General features: G+C 43.5%; 1 protein-coding gene across 1 annotated transcript in view; it reads left to right on the forward strand.

Annotated features, from left to right (window-relative positions):
• Positions 1-22,195, forward strand: part of RYR3 (ryanodine receptor 3) — a 566,641-nt gene that overhangs the window by 441,062 nt on the left and 103,384 nt on the right. The window contains exons 53-60 of the mRNA XM_063652550.1: positions 2,523-2,612; positions 4,510-4,656; positions 4,864-4,926; positions 6,378-6,453; positions 6,562-6,685; positions 11,814-11,929; positions 13,069-13,136; positions 14,237-14,358. Of these exons, the coding sequence (XP_063508620.1) occupies positions 2,523-2,612; positions 4,510-4,656; positions 4,864-4,926; positions 6,378-6,453; positions 6,562-6,685; positions 11,814-11,929; positions 13,069-13,136; positions 14,237-14,358 (806 nt within the window). The remainder of the gene's footprint in view (positions 1-2,522; positions 2,613-4,509; positions 4,657-4,863; positions 4,927-6,377; positions 6,454-6,561; positions 6,686-11,813; positions 11,930-13,068; positions 13,137-14,236; positions 14,359-22,195) is intronic.

Genomic DNA, 22,195 nt, shown 5'->3' on the forward strand with positions numbered 1-22,195 from the left:
GAGCATCTGCGTTTTCTAAGAACTCTTTGCCTATGGCCGTTTGGCCAGCCTGTGAATTAGGGAGAAGAGTCACCTCCAGGAGCCCACAGCATTAGCCAAGCCATCACTCAACCGTGTGGATTTGAACTCCCGAGTCTCTCTTACATCTGTATATTTGTCTCTGTTCTTATGACTTCAGTCCAAGCTGCCATCATCTTTCACCCAGACTGGGATAAGCTCCTTACAGGTCTCCCCAAGTGCATTTGCCCAGTCTGTTCTTCATACTGCAAGCAAGTCAGAGTTTCAGTACACAAATTGAATCATACATATTCTACCACTGCTCCTCCTACCCAGCCCCTCTCCTTGTTAAAATCCTTTCATAATTTCTAACTATTCTGAAGATAATGGTCAAAATCTTTGGTATGGCCTGGTAGGCACTGCCTGATCTGACCTCTGCTACCGTCTCTAGCCTTATCTCCTCCTTTGCCCTCTGCCCTCCAGCCACCTCCCCTGATTTTAGACTCACTCTCTCGTTCATATGCACTGCACATGCCAGAGACCCTCCTCTGCCTGAGCCTGCCAGATACCCGCCTGTACTCACACACTTTCTCACAGCGTTCACCAACTCATCCTGCAAATATCACTCCAAGCATGGATTCCTAGGATGGCATTTTTCCAGATTTCTCAGCTCTGGGCCCTCTTAGCACCTTGTTCTTCTCTTTCATAGTACTTTCATAGCACGCTTAGGTATTTGTATTTATAACAGTTATACATCTATACATTTATTCTATTTATCAATTTTACATTTACTAGTATGGTGATTTGATTGATATCTCTTTCTGCCACTAGAATGTAAGCTTCACGAGGGCATAGATACATGCTGCTCACCAGTACCAGGCGGCGCTGATTATCTCACAAGAAAAAGAGTATTTTCCTTGCCCTCAAAAGCCTCATGATCTTGTGGGAGAAACAAAATGAACCAGTCATTGTGGGGCAGCTTGTTCAGGGCTACAGTGAGCATGAGCACAGGATTAGAACACATAGCAGTCCCTAATCCAGTACTGGGGGTCCAGGGACCCTTCCCAGAGTTGGTGACATCTACAGCATGTGCTAAAGGATGAGTGGGAGCCATTTGTCACAAGGAGGTAAGCGCGCTGACGGCCTTGGGAACAGCAGGTGCAGACCCAGGGAGGCAAGAGACAGTTTGGCTTTAGGGAACCATGGTTCAGTATAGCTAGGACATGGAGTAGGATGGGGACAGAGGGTGAGAAATAAGTCTGGAGAGGTCAACATGATCCCCTTTTTAGGTTTACAGGTCATTTGAAAGCACGTGGGTTTTACCAGGATGGCAGCTGACAGTCAGAAACATTCGAAGTCAGTAGTGTGCCCACAAATGATTGTGATTTTTGACTATCCCCTGACAATAGTGTAGAAAATGAATCCATGGAGAGGCAGCAAGACTGGAGGCTGGGAGGCTACTTAGGAAGCTCTTGCAATAACCCCAGTGAGAGCTAATGGTGGCCTGAGCTAACATACTAGCAGGGAAGTGGATGAGAGAGAGACAGACAGACAGACAGACAAATGATGGGAGGGGTACAGGCAGTGGTGTCAAGGAGGACTCCCATGTCATTGGCTTGGAAAGTGAGTGTAAGCTGGGGCTGTTCACTCCACTTCATCCAGGGGACCCACGAGGAGACATGTAGAGAAGTAATTTGAGGGGTGCCTGTGGAACATCCAAGCAAAGCTTAAGTAGGTTTGAAACTAGGAGGGAGTTTCTGCGCTGGAAGTACTGATTTGATACTAGTCTCTTCTCAGTGGTAACTGAAACCATGGGCCTAAATTAGATCACCCAGGAAGTATATGTCTTTTGAGAAGGGACAGAAACTTAGGAAATATACACATTTAACAAATGGACAGAAGCAGAGATTGAGAAAGAGCAGCCAGGAGTCTTGGGGATGTGAAGTTACAGAAATCAGGGGCTCTTACTTATCTCTGTATCCGCTGTGCCTAGGACAGAGTCTGGTGTGTACCATAGAAGACATTCACCCAATATTTGTTGAATAACCCTAAAAGTTCTTAAACTTCTGTGACTCTAGGAAGCACACATCACTACACTTTTGCTCTGGCACTGGCAGGCAAGGGTTGCAAGGCAAATGGGCTCCTCTAGGCAGTGGCAATAGGTCCAGTCTTCCCAGGCCTTCCAGTCCTAGCCTCTGTTCTTCCTGCGAGGAGGGTACACTAACCTGAGAAGCACTGTTCCCAGGGCCTTTTGAAACATGCTGTTTTAAGTGGGCCTGAAATGCAAGTGAGAAAGTGGAGAGGACAGCAACTGAAACAAGAAGGAATAAAAGAGCAGAGTTCAAGATTCAGGAGGCGGAGAGCCTGATGGCCTGAAAGGATCAATTAGGCATTTTTGAGGAGAATTTCTAAGCCCTGTCACTATCCATTATTCCACTTGCTCCATGAAAATAGAAGCAGGGATTTGGGTCACAAGCGGGGTTCTTTGCGTGCCAACGATATTTGAACTGAGAACATTTCTACAGAGTCAGAGTGGATGGAAATATGGGATTTCCCTGGATGAAAATGTGAAGACCCACCCACTGATAAGGCCTTTCAAGACATTAACCGAGAAGGTAAGAAACAGGCCTCTGGTAACACTGTGTGGCCATGCTGTTTCCTTCCTTGAGTGATTTTATCAGAGGAGTTCAGAGCATATTCACTCTCAAGTCCCTAAAACATCATCATCTAGGACTCCCCAAACTGTTCACAAGCTTGCCAGTGGGCAGCTGCCTCAGGACCAGTTTCCAAGAGCCCAGCCTCACTTTCTGTTCTTTGGCTTTGAGAGGCCATTGGTGAAAGAAGCATTGTTCAGCGCTTTGAGGCTGGGCTAAAATGCATTTGTAGTTCTGCAACTGAACTGAACCAGGAACGGGTTTGGTTAGGGCAGGGCAGGGAGAAGGCGCAGTGAAATCACTGGAGAAAATTCAGACAAGGCCGGGTGTGGTGGCTCACACCTGTAATCCTAGCACTTTGGGAGACCAAGGTGGGAGGATTGCTTGAGGTCAGGAGTTCAAGACCAGCCTGGCCAACATGGCGAAACCCCGTCTCTACTGAAAATACAAAAATTAGCCAGGCGAGAGAATTGCTTGAACCCGGGAGGCAGAGGTTGCAGTGAGCCAAGATCATGCCACTGCACTCCAGCCTGGTGACAGAGCGAGACTCCATCTCAAAGAAAAGAAAAAGAAAAATTTCAGACAAAAATAATTTCTTTCTTTCTTTCTTTCTTTTGAGGCAGGGTCTCGTTCTGTCACCCAGGCTAGAGTGTAGTGGTGTGATCTTGGCTCACTGCAACCTCCACCTTCTGGGTTCAAGTGATCCTCCCACCTCAGCCTCCCAAGTAGCTGGGACTATAGGCATGCACCACCATGCCCAGCTAATTTTTGTAATTTTTTTAGCAGAGACGGGGTTTCGCCATGTTGGTCAGGCTGGTCTTGAAACCCTGACCTCAAGCAATCCTCCCACCTCAGCCTCCCAAAGCACTAGAATTACAGGTGTGAACTACCATGCCCAGCCAAAAATGATTTCTAATACACGGAAGATACAGGTAATAGAGAAGAGAATCTTCAAGAAAATATGGTTAAAAGAACGCATCTCTTGCTTAAAAAAATAATTAATTAACATATTTGGTTTAACTCAACTCTGAATTCTTATCTTGCAATCTGTAAGATTCTTAGTAAGCTTTAGGCCTAGGCCTAGTGTCACATGTAAAGGATGGTGTATGTATCTTTGCATTCATGTTGACTACCTATTAAATTGTACATAGACCAAAAGAGAATTCTTTTTTTTTTTTTTGAGACAGAGTTTCACTGTTGTCACCCAGGCTGGAGTGCAGTGGTGCAATCTTGGCTCACTGCAAGCTTCATCTCCTGGATTCAAGTAATTCTTTTGCCTTAGCCTCCCGCGTAGCTGGGACTACAGGCAAGCGCCACTACACACAGCTAATTTTTGAGTTTTTGGTGGAGATGGGGTTTCACCATGTTGTCCAGCCTGGTGTCGATTTCTGACCTCAGGTGATCCACCCGCCTCGGCCTCCCAAAGTGCTGGGATTACAGGCGTGAGCCACCGCGCCCAGCCCACAAGAATTCTAAATCTAAGAAATTATCTTTCCCAAACTCACAGGAAAGCTTTATGCAGATGCATTTTGACAAGGTCTCACCTTCAACAACTACTAGAACATGAGGAGTCACTCTCCTGTTCCTGTTCTTCGTCTACAGAGTGTAGATAATGTCATTGATAATGTCTGGCCCATTTCCTCCCAGGGCAGGAGAGACTGTAGGGTCTTATACCTAAAAACACCAGAAAGACTATGTTTCGGGTAAGATGCTGCAAAGGATGTTTTGACCTTTTGAGAGAAGGCTGGTGCTAACTAGCACCCCCACCCACAATGGGGTCCACCTTCCATGAGGAGATGGGCCAGGGAGAATGCTGGGGTGTGTTCTGCAAAGTGCTTCTGCTCAAATTCTCTTCTAGGAGAAGGAAATTTATCGCTGGCCTGCCCGAGAGTCCCTGAAAACCATGCTGGCTGTGGGCTGGACTGTGGAGAGGACCAAAGAGGGAGAAGCTTTGGTTCAACAGCGGGAAAATGAGAAGCTTCGAAGTGTGTCCCAGGCCAACCAGGTACGACACCACACCCAGAGGCCCACGCTGGGCCGATGGAAGCCATGGAGAATCTGGGAATGTTCTGCCTGGGGCATCATAGGTGGGACCGTCTAAGATAAACCCTGGGGATTTTTCGGGACACATTTTTGACAGCTGAAGTTGGGGATGCCTGATAAAAACAAGGAAAATAATGGTAACCCAGTGACCCTGCTTTTGCTTTCCTAGGGCAACAGCTACAGCCCTGCTCCCCTCGACCTCTCAAACGTTGTGCTCTCCAGAGAGCTCCAGGTCAGTGCCCCAGGTCCAGCATGACTTGCTTTCAAGTGCAGGACGCATTACCTTCCAAAGAGTTAAAGGGGGAAAAAAGGGAAAGAATGCCTAGAACATATTACCACTAAAATTCAAAACTGAAGATGGTCACATTGTGCAGAGGCTACAGGGAAAGTCTCCGCAGAGTGAACCAGTCCTCCAGGAAGGGGAGGCTTTGCGCTTCTTCCAAGGACTTCATGATGGGTGCTGACTCAGTAGGAAGAACCACCAGCACACTAGAGTCATTCCTTAGTATCCATGGAGGCTTCACCCTAGGACTTCCCACAGATACCAAAACCCACGAACGCTCAAGTCCCTGACATAAAATGGCATAGTTTTACCTACAACCTACACACATCCACCCATATACTTTAAATTATCTCTAGATTATTTATAATTCCTAACACAATGTAAATTCTATATAAATAGTTGTTATGCTGTATTGTTTAGAGAATAATGACAAGAAAAAAGTCTGTACATGTTCAGTACAGACACATTTTTTTCCAAATACTTTCAAGCTATGATTGGTTGAATCCGCAGATGCAGAATGCATGGTTAAGGAAGGCTGACTATACTGTATGAAAACCCAAAATAAATAAGACAGCTAGGACAAAATCTATGAAACTTAGCGCCTCAATGGAGGTTCTTGCTGGTCATTGTAAGGCCCCCAGAACATAAGGACAGCCCACACGTCCCACAGTGGGTTTGCTGGAGCTCCCTGTGATGGTGCAGGCAGGCAATCATTGCAGGATATAGGGATGTAAGACCAAGGGGTTGAAACTGAAAGCCCTAAGCTGCTTCCTCCCGTTGCTCCCCTCCTGTACACATTGGTGGCTGTGGCCTGCCTTAGCCTGGAGCACTCACCGTCTGGAAGTCCCTGAGACCAGCCCCTTAGACCTTAGAGAAAGTTTCTTGCCAAAGTACATCCTTCATTCTAAGTCACTGTTTTACAAGCCTTACAAAGATGGATTCTACTAGAGAAATCTTATTTACAGCACTTTCCTTTAAGATGTGATTATTTTTAGTTTGTTAAGCTATAGGCTTTCGGGGGTTCTAGACTTTTCTTGGCCCGCACTCCCAACTCCCCATCTGAGGTCAGCAGTACAATACCAAGCTGCTGTGAAAAATGATGTGCTGCCAGCATGCAGGTTCAAGTGGAAATGGATTTTTCTCATAAATGCATCAAACTGCCAGAATAATAAGTTACAAGGAAAGGACAGAGTTAGAAATTGTTTTGTATGTGTATGGGAAGATAGGAAACTAATGAGGTACATAAGCACAGACTAATTAATGATGGGAAGCCCTTGGCCGTCTGCTGTTAGTGTTCAGTGGTGTGCTTTTCCCGAGGCTGCCTGAAATGGCCTAGCAGCTATGAAGCCAGCTTGTCTGCTTTCTTTCTCTTTGACTTGGCTCTTCTTGGTGAGACACAGGGAATGGTGGAGGTCGTGGCTGAGAACTATCACAATATCTGGGCCAAGAAGAAGAAGCTGGAGCTGGAGAGCAAAGGTGAGTGAGGTTCACAGCATCCCCTAAAGAAACTGAACCGGGGCAGCTGTGGTCTCCCAGAAGTGCAAAAGAAGAGCCAAATGTCATCTCTCACCTTACTGACCCCAGGTGGTGGCAGTCACCCTCTTCTGGTACCATATGACACCTTGACTGCCAAGGAAAAGTTCAAGGACCGGGAGAAGGCACAGGACCTATTTAAGTTCCTCCAGGTGAATGGCGTCATCGTTTCCAGGTAAGTCACCTTCCATGTGATGTTAGTGGGACAGGGCTATGCCTCCCCAGGTATTTAATTACCTGCCTACAAAACCCATCCAAGTAAGGAGAACAATTCAGTCTTCTAAAATGAGAACATTTTTATTTTGGAAGATGAAGCCCCCTTTTTTTGACATAAGCAGAAATGTTAGGTATTAATTTTTAAAGACCAGTGGCAACAAAGAATTACAAATTATACCTACATACCTTAAACATTTCATTGTAACTTAAAATATATAAACATGCACTCATTCACAAATCTTGTGCTGTGGGCCAAGGCCCTTTCTTTGTATATTCTCTTTATTGGAGTTATAAATGACATCCATAATACAACCTCAAAGCTTTGGAATTTGGGCTTCTTTAAAGAATGGTGATAATTTGCAGCACATGATAACAGGGTAAATGCAGTACCGTAGATTTTTTTTTATTATTATTTAAGTTCTGTGGTACATGTGCAGAATGTGCAGGTTTGTTACATGGGTATACACGTGCCATGGTGGTTTGCTGCACCCGTTAACCTGTCATCTACATTTGGTATTTCTCCTAATGCTATCCCTCCCCTACCCCCACAACCCCCACAGGCCCTGGTGTGTGATGTTCCCCGCCCTGTGTCCATGTGTTCTCATTGTTCAACTCCCACTTATGAGTGAGAACATGTTTGGTTTTGGTTTTCTGTTTGGTTTTCAGTTTTTGTGTTAGTTTGCTGAGAATGATGGTTTCCAGCATTATCCATGTCCCTGCAAAGGACATGAACTCATCCTTTTTTATGGCTGCATAGTATTCCATGGTGTATATGTGCCACATTTTCTTAATCCAGTCTATCATTGATGGGCATTTGGGTTGGTTCCAAGTCTTTGCTATTGTGAACAGTGCTGCAATAAACATACGTGTGCATGTGTCTTTATAGTAGAATAATTTATAATCCTTTGGGTATATACCCAGTAATGGGATTGCTGGGTCAAATGGTGTTTCTAGTTCTAGATCCCTGAGGAATTGCCACACTGTCTTCCACAATGGTTGAACTAATTTATACTTCCACCAATAGTGTAAAAGCATTCCTATATCTCCACATCCTCTCCAGCACCTGTTGTTTCCTGACTTTTTAATTATCACCATTCTAACTGGCGTGAGATGGTATCTCATTGTGGTTTCGATTTGCATTTCTCTAATGACCAGTGATGATGAGCTTTTTTTCATATGCTTGTTGGCTGCATAAATGTCTTCTTTTGAAAAGTGTCTGTTCAAAGCCTTCACCCAGTTTTTGATGAGGTTGTTTTTTTTTTTTTCTTGTAAATTTAAGTTCCTTGTAGATTCTGGATATTAGCCCTTTGTCAGACAGATAGATTGCAAAAATTTTCTCCCATTCTGTAGGTTGCCTGTTCACTCTGATGATAGTTTCTTTTGCTATGCAGAAGCTCTTTAGTTTAATTAGACCCCATTTGTCAATTTTGGCTTTTGTTGCCATTGATTTTGGTGTTTTAGTCATGAAGTCTTTGCCTATGCCTATGTCCTGAATGATATTGCCTAGGTTTTCTTCTAGGGCTTTTATGGTTTTAGGTCTTATGTTTAAGTCTTTAATCCATCTTGAGTTAGTTTTTGTATAAGGTGTAGGGAAGGGATCCAGTTTCAGCTTTCTGCATATGGCTAGCCAGTTTTCCCAGCACCATTTATTAAATAGGGAATCCTTTCCCCATTGCTTGTTTTTGTCAGGTTTGTCAAAGATCAGATGGTTGTAGATGTGTGGCATTATTTCTGAGGTCTCTGTTCTATTCCATTGGTCTATATCTCTGTTTTGGTACCAGTACCATGCTGTTTTGGTTACTGTAGCCTTGTAGTATAGTTTGAAGTCAGGTAGCATGATGGCTCCAGCTTTGTTCTTTTTGCTTAGGATGATCTTGGCTATGCGGGCTCTTTTTTTGTTCCATATGAAATTTAAAGTAGTTGTTTCTAATTCTGTGAAGAAAGACAATGCTAGCTTGATGGGAATAGCATTGAATCTATAAATTACTTTGGGCAGTATGGCCATTTTCTCAATATTGATTCTTCCTATTCATGAGCATGGAATGTTTTTCCATTTGTTTGTGTCCTCTCTTATTTCGTTGAGCAGTGATTTGTAGTTCTCCTTGAAGAGGTCCTTCACATCCCTTGTAAGTTGTATTCCTAGTTATTTTATTCTCTTTGTAGCAATTGTGAATGGGAGTTCACTCGTGATTTGGCTCTCTGTCTGTTATTGGTGTATAGGAATGCTTGTGATTTTTTCACATTGATTTTGTATCCTGAGACTTTGCTGAAGTTGATTATCAACTTAAGGAGATTTGGGGCTGAGTTGATGGGGTTTTCTAAATACACAATCATGTCATCTGCAAACAGGGACAATTTGACTTCCTCTTTTCCTAATTGAATACCCTTTATTTCTTTCTCTTGCCTGATTGCCCTGGCCAGAACTTCCAATAAATGTTGAATAGGAGTGGCAAGAGAGGGCATCCTTGTTTTGTGCCTGTTTTCAAAGGGAATGCTTCCCATTTTTGCCCATTGGCTGTGGGTTTGTCATAAATAGCTCTTATTTGATACTTTATTTGATATTGGCTGTGGGTTTGTCATAAATAGCTCTTATTATTTTGAGATACGTTCCATCAATACCTAGTTTATTGAGAGTTTTTAGCGTGAAGGATGATGAATTTTATTGAAGGCCTTTTCTGCATCTATTGAGATAATCATGTGGTTTTTGTCATTGGTTCTGTTTATGTGACGGATTACGTAGTACCCTAGATATTTTTCAAATTTCCTCCCTTATCTTTGACAGTTGTCTTACCCATACTTAATTCAAAAATTACATATTTGGAAGCCTGCAGTTGCAGGTCTTTACAAAATAGGCATCTTAGTTTTCATAGAATCAGCAGTTCTCTTCGTACTTTTATTTTGTTGTTTTATATGATATCTTATTAAATTACATAGTAATAATAGCAAGCATAACTGACATAGGCAGTCTTGGAACAAAGGGAATTGATTATTATGAAGATACAACTCTCCTGGAGAGATTGAATGCATCATGATGTCCTAAGGTGTTTTATCTCAAACTTACATAAGTCAAAATCATCTAGGTGAATGTTTTATATAGGATGGCATTGGCTGCTTAAGTCTTAAAGTCAGGCTATTTTCTCCCTGGTCAAATGGTGCTGGTGGGCTGTGCTACGTAGGATCATGCTTGCTGAGTTCTTTGTCAAATGAAAAGCCAGTGTTTTTATTCCGATATAGCCATTCTTCCTAAAAGAAACATTTACTGAGCAAGCTGCTGTTTCTTCTAGTTTCCTATAGAATTTTTGCCATTGAATGGCAAAAAATAAAAATAAAAATCTATACAAACATTTCTATTGTATCTCATATGAAAAAAATAGCAAGACTTATTTGCCATGTTGTCGAACAGGAAAGGTCAGACAGCAGGAGACAGCCTCCGGGGAAGCATTCGAGAAAGACTCCCGTCGTCATTTTAATCCTGTTCTTAACACCAAGATGAATCTGTGGTGTGATTTGCTGATAAATAACTTGCTCACAGAAATGAAAAATTCCCATTTACTGTAATGATAAAGGAAGTCAAGGAAACAGGAGGAAATCAAGAAGAAAGATAATTGAATTCAGCAAACATATCCGAACCAGTTGTCTACCACGTGCCAGATCCTGTGGTAGGAATTTCGATGCACAGATGATCAAGCGAGGTCCTTGTAGCCAAGGAGAAATCCTGGCTTCCCCCCACTCCTGCTCAGACCTGTTCTGTCTTCAGCTTCCCCATCACTCGATGGCAAGCCATTCTTCTACCTTCTCAAGCAAAAAACCTTGACGACTCTTTTTCTCCCAATCTACATCCAATCCTTCAGGAAATCCTGGCAGTTTTACCTAAAATATATCCAGAGGCCAGGCGCAGTGGCTCACGCTTGTAATCCCAGCACTTTGGGAGGCCAAGGCAGATGGATCATGAGGTCAGGAGTTCAAGACCAGCCTGGCCAAGATGGTGAAACCCCATCTCTACTAAAAATACAAAAATTAGCCAGGAATGATGGTGTGTGCCTGTAATCCCAGCTACTCAGGAGGCTGAGGCAGAGAATTGCTTGAACCCAGGAGGCGGAGGTTGCAGTGAGCTGAGATCATGCCACTGCGCTCCAGCCTGGGCGACAGAATGAGACTCCATCTCAAAAATAAAAATACCCAGAATTTGACCACTTCTCACCCACTTCATGCTATCTTCATCCTTCTGCCTGTGCTCCCTGCTTCTACACTTGCCTCACCACCATGGTCAATTTTAAACACAGCAACCAGTGATCCTGTTATGATGCAAGTCATATCATGTCACTTCTCTATTGAAAACTTCTAATGGCTTCCCTTCTCACACAGAGCAAAAGCAAAATTCTAAGGATGGCCTTTAGGGATATACATGATTGTCCCCACTTCCGACCCCTTACCCCTCTAACCTTCAACACAGCATGCATGCTCCTGCCTCAGGACCTTCGCACTGTCTCTTCACTCCGCCTTAAGAACTATTTCCCCAGATGTCCATATGGCTCACCTCCGCATCTCCTTCAAGCCTTTATTGCAACATCAGTCTCCCAGTGAGACCAACCCTGACTACCCTATTTAACACTACAGTCTGCAAACCCTGACAGTTTTACCTTTAAAATATACCCAGAGGCCAGGCGTGGTGGCAGGCCTTTCTGGACCAGTTCTGGACCAGTCTGGACCTTTTCATTGTGCTTTAATTTTTCTTTTATTCACAAAATGTGTTAACTTCTAAGATTCCATCTAATTTATATTTTGTTTTTGTCTGTTTACAGCTAGCGTGTAAATTCTTTCCATAAGAGCAGAGATTTTTGCTTTCCCCTCAGACATCCCCAGCTCAGTACTCATTGTATGAATGATAAAGGTCTTTCTGAAAAATCTGTGCTCATACAGGCAGGTTCCAAGTGAGAGGGGAAATCAGTCAAATAATGAGTCATGTCACTATGCCAGAATAACCACTAACATTTGGAAATTAAATTAAACACTGGTAGGACTGGTGGTGTACCTGAGTGACATGGTTGTCTCTGTTATTTCCTGGGGTCTGTCCATATCCAACGTAGGGGTATGAAGGATATGGAGCTGGATGCCTCCTCCATGGAGAAGAGGTTTGCCTATAAGTTCTTGAAGAAGATCCTGAAATACGTTGATTCTGCTCAAGAATTTATTGCCCATTTAGGTAAGTATCACTATGAAATATCCCAAAAGAATTCAATATTCTTTTATCAAGAAATAATCCTTTCAGACTGTAACTTTTTATGATTCATTTAGATGCATGATTTTAGGGGGAAAACAGTGGCTGAGATTTTTTTCCCCTGACTTAAAAAAAATCAATCTGGCAAGGCGCAGTGGCTCACACCTGTATTCCCAGCACTTTGGGAGGCCGAGGTGGGAGGATCACGAGGTCAAGAGATGGAGACCATCCTGGCCAACATGGTGAAATCCCATCTCTGCTAAAAATACAAAAAAAAAAAAAATAGCTGAGTGTGGTGGTACGTGCCTGTAGTCCCAGCTACTCAGGAGGCTGAGGCAGGAGAATCACTTGAACCCGGGAGGCAGAGGTTGCAGTGAGCCGAGATCGCGCCATTGCACTCCAGCCTGGTGACAGAGTAAGATTCTATCTCAAAACAAACAACAACAAAAAAAAACTCCTTAGTTTTTTTAGTGGACTTGATTGAACCTTTTGTCATTTTTTTGCACAACTTATCCTATTTTAACTTTCCTCTTGTCTTGCTTTATGACTGTGGACATATGACTCAACCTCTCTGAAGCTGCTTTCTTTTTTTTTTTTTCTTTTCTGAGATGGAGTTTTGCTCTTGTTGCCCAGGCTGGAGTGCAGTGGCACAGTCTAGGCTCACAGCAACCTCTGCCTCCCAGGTTCAAGCAATTCTCCTGCCTCAGCCTCCCAAGTAGCTGGGATTACAGGTGCCCACCACCACGCCTGCCTGGCTAATTTTTGTATTTTTAGTAGAGATGGGGTTTCACCATGTTGTCCAGGCTGGTGTCGAACTCCTGACCTCAAGTGATCCACCTGCTTCAGCTTCCCAAAGTGTTGGGATTACAGGTGTGAGCCATCGCGCCCAGCCTTGAAGCTGCTTTCTGATTGTTAAAGTAGAAAAAAGGGTAGTGAAACAGCTTAAAGAATTGACACAAGAAATAACTAACCAGCACAGTTGTAAAGTACTTTGTAAAATATATTTTGTGAAATCAGATAGCCTTTTTAAATAGCCTTTAGAAAAGCTGCTGTGTTTCTAAAATGCTGTGACTGATTTTTACTTTGGAACTCTGGCCAACTTTGTGTTACCTGTGTCTTTGTAGAAGCCATTGTCAGCAGTGGGAAAACTGAAAAGTCTCCCCATGACCAGGAGATCAAATTCTTTGCCAAAGTAAGTGGCCCTGCACTTAATCAAATTACTTTCTTCTTAGGATCTCTACTATTTAGGAAACAGGTTAAGTGGATTCAATGAAGATATCTAAAACTCCAATGGCTTCAGTGAGGTGCATGTATATTTCTCTGTTGTTTAACAGTCCCAAGGGAGGCTGGCAGTCCAAGGAGGGATGCAGTCTGCCTAGCCCCACACCATCACCTGGGAACCCAGGTTCTTCCTCTCTTGCTACTCCACCATCTCCGGAGGTGTGGCCTGTGTGCGTGGTTCAGACAGGCTCACCTGCACTGTATCTGTGGGAAAGGGAAAAGGAGAAGGGAAGGCAAGCTGTTGCTTTTTAAAAGTTCTATCCCAATGGCTAGAACTTGTCATCTCTCACCTAACTGACCCCAGGCAGTATGTCTGGGGTCAATAAGGTGAGAGATGACAGGTTTACCCTTATGGTACATATGGTACCCTCTTCTGGTACGATATGATACCTCGAATACCAAGGAAAAGTTCAGGGACCAGGAGAAGGCACAGGACCTGTTTAAGTTCCATTTGAGCTTCATCCAGCTGAAAGGGAGACTGGGTGATACGTTTTCTGCCTGGGTGGCTCTCTACCCAGCTAAAACACAGTGGGATTCTGTTGCCAAAAGGAAGAAGGGGAGAATGAATTTGGGTGCTAGTTAGCAGTCTCTTCCATACAGCCCTGCTCAGAGGACTAAAGGCACAGAAGGGCTTGAGTCACCTTGCTCTGAGAAGCAGACAGAATGCTTGAGGCTAGTGGCACTGAGCCATGCCTCGAGTGCCTCTTGGATGCAGTGCCCGAGAAGCCCTGTCTGAGTGCAGCTGTCCCATAGGACTCCTCTGCAAATGCGCACACATTTCTTTGGGCCCTTAGTCCATGGCTGTCTCCTTTCACATACCCACAAGGACTCTGGTTTGAGGCATAGAAAAGGAAAATGTGATGGAAACTGGGAGCAAAGGGGTAGAATTTCCTGGAGATTACAGGACCAGGGTTCAGAGGCTTTTCGCTCACTGAAAATAAACACTTGTAATGAACCAAATGAAGAGTTTTGGATAGCTTCCTAGAAGTTGATTTGTGGTGCGTTTTCCAGGTTCTCCTCCCACTGGTTGACCAGTACTTCACCAATCATCGCCTCTACTTCTTGTCATCCCCTCTGAAGCCCCTTAGCAGCAGCGGATATGCCTCCCATAAGGAGAAAGAAATGGTGGCCAGGTGAGTCTACAAGATAAAGAGAAGGTGATGGTGTTGATGCAATTTACTTAAAATGCCAGGTTCCTGTGGACTAAAAGGTGAGTCTTTTGGAGAAATGAAACTGGATGATGTTTTGGTTTGTCATCTTAGTTTCAAAAGAAACTGTATTCATACATATCTGAATTATTTCAGCAAGCAAATGAGGTATACTATGTGGGAGTACCCGTGGGGCTTGGGAAAGATTTATATACTTAAATCAACATCAGGACAGAGATTAAGATGGCCGAATAGGAACAGCTCTGGTCTGTAGCTCCCAGCAAGACCAACACAGAAGGAGAGTGATTTCTGCATTTCCAACTGAGGTACGGAGTTCATCTCATTGGGGCTGGTTAGACAGTGGGTGCAGCCCAAGGAGGGCGAGCCGAAGCAGGGTGGGGTGTTGCCTCACCCAGGCAGTGAAGGGGTCGGGGAACTCCCTCCCCTAGCCAAGGGAAGTCGCGAGGGACTGTGCCGTGAGGAACAGTGCATTCCGGCCCAGATACTATGCTTTTCCCGTGGTCTTCACAACCTGCAGACCAGGAGATTCCCTCAGGTGCCTACCCAACCAGGGCCCTGGGTTTCAGGCACAAAACTGGGCGGCCGTTTGGGCAGACACCGAGCTAGCTGCAGAAGTTTTTTTCGTACCCCAGTGGCACCTGGAATACCAGTGAGACAGAACTGTTCACACCCCTGGAAAGGGGGCTGAAGCCAGGAAGCCAAGTAGACTTGCTCAGCAGATCCCACACCCATGGAGCCCAACAAGTGAAGATCCACTGGCTTGAAATTCTTGCTGCCAGCCCAGCAGTCTGAAGTCGACCTGGGACACTCAAGCTTGGTTGGGGGAGGGGTGTCTGCCATTACTGAGAGTTGAGTAGGCCATTTTCCCCTCACAGTATAAACAAAGCCGCCAGGAAGTTCAAACTGGGTGCGGAAGGCACCGCAGCGCGGCAAAGCTGCTGTAGCTAGACTGCCTTTCTAGATTCCTCCTCTCTGGGCAGGCCATCTCTGAACGAAAGGAGGCAGCCCCAATCGGGATTGTAGATAAAACTCCCATATCCCTGGGACAGAGCACCTGGGGGAAGGGGCGGCTGTGGGCGCAGCTTCAGCAGACTTAAAAGTTCCTGCCTGCCGGCCCTGAACATAGCAGCGGATCTCCCAGCACAGCACTTGAGCTCTGCTAAGGGACAGACTGCCTCCTCAAGTGGGTCCCTGAGCCCCGTGCCTCCTGATGGGGAGAAACCTCCCAGCAGGGGTTGACAGACACCTCATAGAGGAGAGCTCTAGCTGGCTTCTGTCAGGTGCCCCTCTGGGACAAAGCTTCCAGAGGAAGGAGCAGGCAGCAATCTTTGCTGTTCTGCAGCCTCTGATGGTGATACCCAGGCAAACAGACTCTGGAGTGGACCTCCAGCAAACTCCAGCAGACCTGCAGCAGAGGGACCTGACTATTAGAAGGAAAACTAACAAACAGAAAGCAATAACATCAACATCAACAAAAACGACACCCATGCAAAAGCTCCATCCGAAGGTCACCAACATCAAAGATCAAAGGTAGATAAATCCACGAAGATGCGGAAAAACAGCACAAAAAGGCTAAAAAATTCCAAAAACCAGAATGTCTTCTCCTCCAAAGGATCACAACCCCTCACCAGCAAGGGAACAAAACTGGACAGAGAATGAGTTTGACAAATTGACAGAAACAGGCTTCAGAAGATGGGTAATAACAAACTCCTCTGACCTAAAGGAGCATGTTCTCACCCAATGCAAGGAATCTAAGAACGTTGATTAAAAACTTTAGAGGAATTGCTAACTAGAATAACCAGTTTAGAGAAGAACATAAATGACCTGATGGAGCTGAAAAACACAGCACGAGAACTTCATGAAGCATACACAAGTATCAATATCCAAATCAATCTAGCGGAAGAAAGGAAATCAGAGACTGAAGATCAACTAAATGAAATAAAGCATAAAGACAAGATTAGAGAAAAAAATGAAAAAGAACAAACAAAGCCTCCAAGAATTATGGGACTATGTGAAAAGACCAAACCTACGTTTGATTGGTGTACCTGAAAGTGACGGGGAGAATAGAACCAACTTGGAAAACACTCTTCAGGATATTATCCAGCAGAACTCCCCTAACCTAACAAGACAGGCCAACATTCAGATTCAGGAAATACAGAGAACACCACAAAGATACTCCTCGAGAAGAGCAACCCCAAGACAATCATCAGATTCACCAAGGTTGAAAGGAAGGAAAAAATGTTAAGGGCAGCCAGAGAGAAAGGTAGGGTTACCCACAAAGGGAAGCCCATCAGACTAACAGCAGATCTCTCGGCAGAAACCCTACAAGCCAGAAGACGGTGGGGCCAATATTCAACATTCTTAAAAGAATTTTCAACCCAGAATTTCATATCCAGCCAAACTAAGCTTCTTAACTGAAGAAGAAATAAAATCCTTTACAGACAAGCAAATGCTGAGGGATTTTGTCACCACCAGGCCTGCCTTACAAGAGCTCCTGAAGGAAGCAGTAAATATGGAAAGGAAAAACCAGTACCAGCCACTGCAAAAACATACCAAAATGTAAAGACCGTCGACACTATGAAGAAACTACATCAACTAATGGCCAAAATAACCAGCTAGCATCGTGACAGGATCAAATTCACACAGAACAATATTAACCTTAAATGCAAATGGGCTAAATGCCCCAATTAAAAGACACAGACAGGCAAATTGGATAGTCAAGACCCATCTCATGTGCAAAGACACACATAGGCTCAAAATAAAGGGATGGAGAAATATTTACCAAGCAAATGGAAAGCAAAAAAAAAAAAGCAGGGATTACAATCCTAGTCTCTGATAAAACAGACTTTAAACCAACAAAGATCAAAAAAGACAAAGAAGGGCATTACATAATGGTAAAGGGATCAATTCAACAAGAAGAGCTAACTATCCTAAATATATATGCACTAAATACAGGAGCACCCAGACTCATAAAGCAAGTCCTTAGAGACCTACAAAGAGACTTAGACTCCCACACAATAATAGTGGGAGACTTTAAAACCCCACTGTCAATATTAGACCAACAAGACAGAAAATTAACAAGGATATGCAGGACATGAACTCAGCTCTGGATCAAGCAGACTTAATAGACATCTACAGAACTCTCCACCCCAAATCAACAGAATATACATTCTTCTCAGCACCACATGCACCTATTCCAAAATTGACCACATAATTGGAAGTAAAGCACTCCTCAGCAAATGTAAAAAAAACAGAAATCACAACAAACTGTCTCTCAGACCACAGTGCAATCAAATTAGAACTCAGGATTAAGAAACTCACTCAAAACCACACAACTACATGGAAACTGAACAATGGGCTCCTCAATGACTACTGGGTAAATAATGAAATGAAGGTAGAAATAAAGATGTTCTTTGAAACCAATGAGAACAAAGATACAACATACCAGAATCTCTGGGACACCAGCTAAAGCAATAAACGTATAGAGGGAAATTTATAACACCAAATGCCCACAGGAGAAAGTGGGAAAGATCTAAAATTGACACCCTAACATCACAACTAAAAGAACTAGAGAAGCAAGAGCACACAAATTCAAAAGCTAGCAGAAGGCAAGAAATAACTAAGATCAGAGCAGAACTGAAGGAGACAGAGACATGAAAAACCCTTCAAAAAATCAATGAATCCAGGAGCTGGTTTTTTGAAAAGATTAATAAAATAGACCACTAGCCAGACTAATAAAGAAGAAAAGAGAGAAGACTCAAATAGACACAATAAAAAATGATAAAGGGGATATCACCACTGATCCCACAGAAATACAAACTACCATTAGAGAATACTATAAACACATCTATGCAAATAAGCTAGAAAAATCTAGAATAAATGGATAAACTCCTGGGCACCACATACACCCTCCCAAGACTAAACCAGGAAGAAGTTGAATCCCTGAATAGACGGATAACAAGTTCTGAAATTGAGGCAGTAACTAAAAGCCTACCAACCAAAAAAGGCCCAGGACCAGACGGATTCACAGCCGAATTCTACCAGAGGTACAAAGGGGAGCTAGTACCATTTCTTCTGAAACTATTCCAAACAACAGAAAAAGAGGGACTCCTCCCTAACTCATTTTATGAAGCCAGCATTATTCTGGTACCAAAACCTGGCAGAGACATGTACACACACAAGAAAATTTCAGGCCAATATTCCTGATGAACATCGATGCAAAAATCCCCAATAAAATACAGGCAAACCGAATCCAGCAGCACATCAAAAACCTTATCCAACACAAACAAGTCAACTTTATCCCTGGGATCCAAGGCTGGTTCAACATACAGAAATCAATAAACATGATCCATCACATAAACAGAACCAATGACAAAAACCACGTGATTATCTCAATAGACACAGAAAAGGCCTCGATAAAATTCAACACCGCTTCACGCTAAAAACACTCAATAAACTAGGTGTTGATGGAAAATATCTCAAAATAATAGCTATTTATGACAAACCCACAGCCAATATCATACTGAATGGGCAAAAGCTGGAAGCATTCCCTTAGAAAACCGGCACTGGACAAGGATGCCCTCTCTCACCACTCCTATTCAACATAGTATTGGAAGTTCTGGCTGGGGCAATCAGGCAAGAGAAAGAAATAAAGGGTATTCAAATTGGAAGAGAGGAAGGCAAATCGTCTCTGTTTGCAGATGACATGATCCTATACTTAAGAAATGCCATCGACTCAGCCCAAAAACCCCTTAAGCTGATAAGCAACTTAAGCAAAGTCTCAGAATACAAAATCAATGTGAAAAAAATTACAGGCATTCCTATACACCAATAATAAACAAAACAGAGAGCCAAATCATGAGTGAACTCCCATTCGCAATTGCATTTATTCTCACAAAGAGCATAAAATACGTAGGAATACAACTTACAAGGGATATGAAGGACCTCTTCAGGGAGAACTACAAAGCACTGCCCAAGAAAATAAGAGAGGACACAAATGAATGGAAGAACATTCCATGCTCATGGATAGGAAAAATCAATATCATGAAAATAGCCATACTGCCCAAAGTAATTTATAGATTCAATGCTATTCCCATCAAGCTACCATTGTCTTTCTTCACAGAATTAGAAACAACTACTTTAAATTTCATATGGAACCAAAAAAGAGCCCGTATAGGCAAGACAATCCTAAGCCAAAGGAACAAAGCTGGAGCCACCATGCTACCTGACTTCGCACTATACTACAAGGCTATAGTAACCAAAACAGCATGGTACTGGTACCAAAACAGAGATATAGACCAATGGAACAGAACAGAGGCCTCAGAAATAATACCACACATCTACCACCATCTGATCTTTGACAAACCTGACAAAAACAAGCAATGGGGAAAGGATTCCCTATTTAATAAATGATGTTGAGAAAACTGGCTAGCCATATGCAGAAAACTAAAAGTGGACCCCTTCCTTACACCTTATACAGAAATTAGCTCAAGATGGATTAAAGACTTAAACATAAGACCTAAAACCATAAAAACCCTAGAAGAAAACCTAGGCAATATCATTCAGGACATAGGCATGGGCAAAGACTTCATGACTAAAACATCAAAATCAATGGCAACAAAAGCCATAATTGACAAATGGGGTCTAATTAAACCAAAGAGCTTCTGCAAAGCAGAAGAAACTATCATCAGAGTGAACAGGCAACCTACAGAATGGGAGAAAATTTTTGCAATCTGTCCATCTGACAAAGGGCTAATATCCAGAATCTACAAGGAACTTAAACAAATTTACAAGAATAAAACAACCCCATCAAAAAGGGGGGTGAAGGATATGAACAGACACTTTTCAAAAGAAGACATTTATGCAGCCAACAAACATATGAAAAAAGCTCATCATCACTGGTCATTAGAGAAATGCAAATCAAAGCCACAATGAGATACCATCTCACGCCAGTTAGAATGGTGATCATTAAAAAGTCAGGAGGCCAGGCACGGTGGCTCATGCCTGTAAACCCAGCACTTTGGGGAGCCCAAGGCAGGCAGATCACGAGGTCAGGATTTTGAGACCAGCCTGGCCAACATGGTGAAACCCCGTCTCTACTAAAGATACAAAAAATTAGCCAGGCGTGGTGGCACATGCCTGTAATCCCAGCTACTTGGGAGGCTGAAGCAGGACAATCGCTTGAATCCAGGAGGTGGAGGTTGCGGTGAGCCAAGATTGCACCATTGCACTCCAGCCTGAGTGATGGAGTGAGACTCCATCTCAAAAAAAAAAAAAAAAAAAAAAAAATCAGGAAACAACAGATGCTGGAGAGGATGTTGAGAAATAGGAATGCTTTTACACTGTTGGTGGGAGTGTAAATTAGTTCAACCATTGTGGAATACAGTGTGGCGATTCCTCAAGGATCTAGAACCAGAAATGCCGTTTGACCCAGCAATCCCATTACTGAGTATATGCCCAAAGGATTATAAATCATTCTAATATAAAGACATATGCCCATGTATGTTTATTGTGGCACTGTTCACAATAGCAAAGACTTGGAACCAACCCAGATGCCCATCAGTGATGGACTGGATAAAGAAGATGTGGCCATATACACCATGGAATCCTATGCAGCCATAAAAAAGAATGAGTTCATGTCCTTTGCAGAGACATGGATGAAGCTGAAAACGCTCATTCTCAGCAAACTAACACAGGAATAGAAAACCAAGTGCCACACGTTCTCACTCATAAGTGGGAGTTGAACAATGAGAACACATGGACACAGGGAGGGGAACATCACACACCGGGGCCTGTTGGGAGGTGGGGAGCAAGGGGAGGGATAGCATTAGGAGAAATACCTAATGTAGATGACGGGTTGATGGGTGCAGCAAACTACCATGGCGCGTGTATACCCATGTAACAAAACTGCACGTTCTGCACATGTATCCCAGAACTTAAACTATAATTTAAAAAAAGGGAAATCAGCATCTGTCCCGAGACAACATTGAGAAGAAGACAAAGATCATTCTGAAGCTTGGGAAAAGTGAACACGTAACATTGTGAATAAACAGGTAGACACTGCTTTCCATCCCATGCTTATCAAACTCTATAAGATTAAAACTTTTAAAAAGACTCAGATCAACTGGGCACGGTGGCTCATGCCTGTAATCCCAGCACTTTGGGAGGCCAAGGCAGGCGGATCATGAGGTCAGGAGTTCGAGACCAGCCTGACTAACATGGTGAAACCCCGTCTCTACTAAAAACACAAAAATTAACCGGGCGTGGTGCCACGTGCCTGTAATCCCAGCTACTCAGGAGGCTGAGGCAGGAGAATCGCTTGAACCTGGGAGGCGGAGTTTGCAGCGAGCCAAGATCATGCCACCGCACTCCACCCTGGGCAACAGAGCGAGACTTCGTCTCAAAAAAAAAAAGAAGACTCAGATCATACAAGTCCTGGTGTGAGTGAGCTGAAATTTGTAGTCTAAAGCAACATAATTCAATTTAAATTCCTAATAGGAAAAAAATTTTTCATCAAAAGCACCAGCCTTCCTGTTCATTCCACTAGGCTAACATGTAGATACATTAACAGAAATAAGAAAAGACGGGATACGTCATGATTGGGCTAAAAGATGGATTCTACTGTGCCTCAGGTTCTCTCTGTATTTTATTAAAGAAATACAGGAATGAACTAGACTTTTAAGTAGCAAAAAGCTAAGACCCTAATGAAAACAGTTAAGAGGCCAGGCACGGTGGCTCACGCCTGTAATCCCAGCACTCTGGGAGGCCGAGGCAGGCAGATCATCTGAGGTCAGGAGTCCAA

The sequence above is a fragment of the Pongo pygmaeus genome, chromosome 16, assembly GCF_028885625.2.
Source record: "Pongo pygmaeus isolate AG05252 chromosome 16, NHGRI_mPonPyg2-v2.0_pri, whole genome shotgun sequence".
In the NCBI taxonomy this organism is placed as follows: domain Eukaryota; kingdom Metazoa; phylum Chordata; class Mammalia; order Primates; family Hominidae; genus Pongo; species Pongo pygmaeus.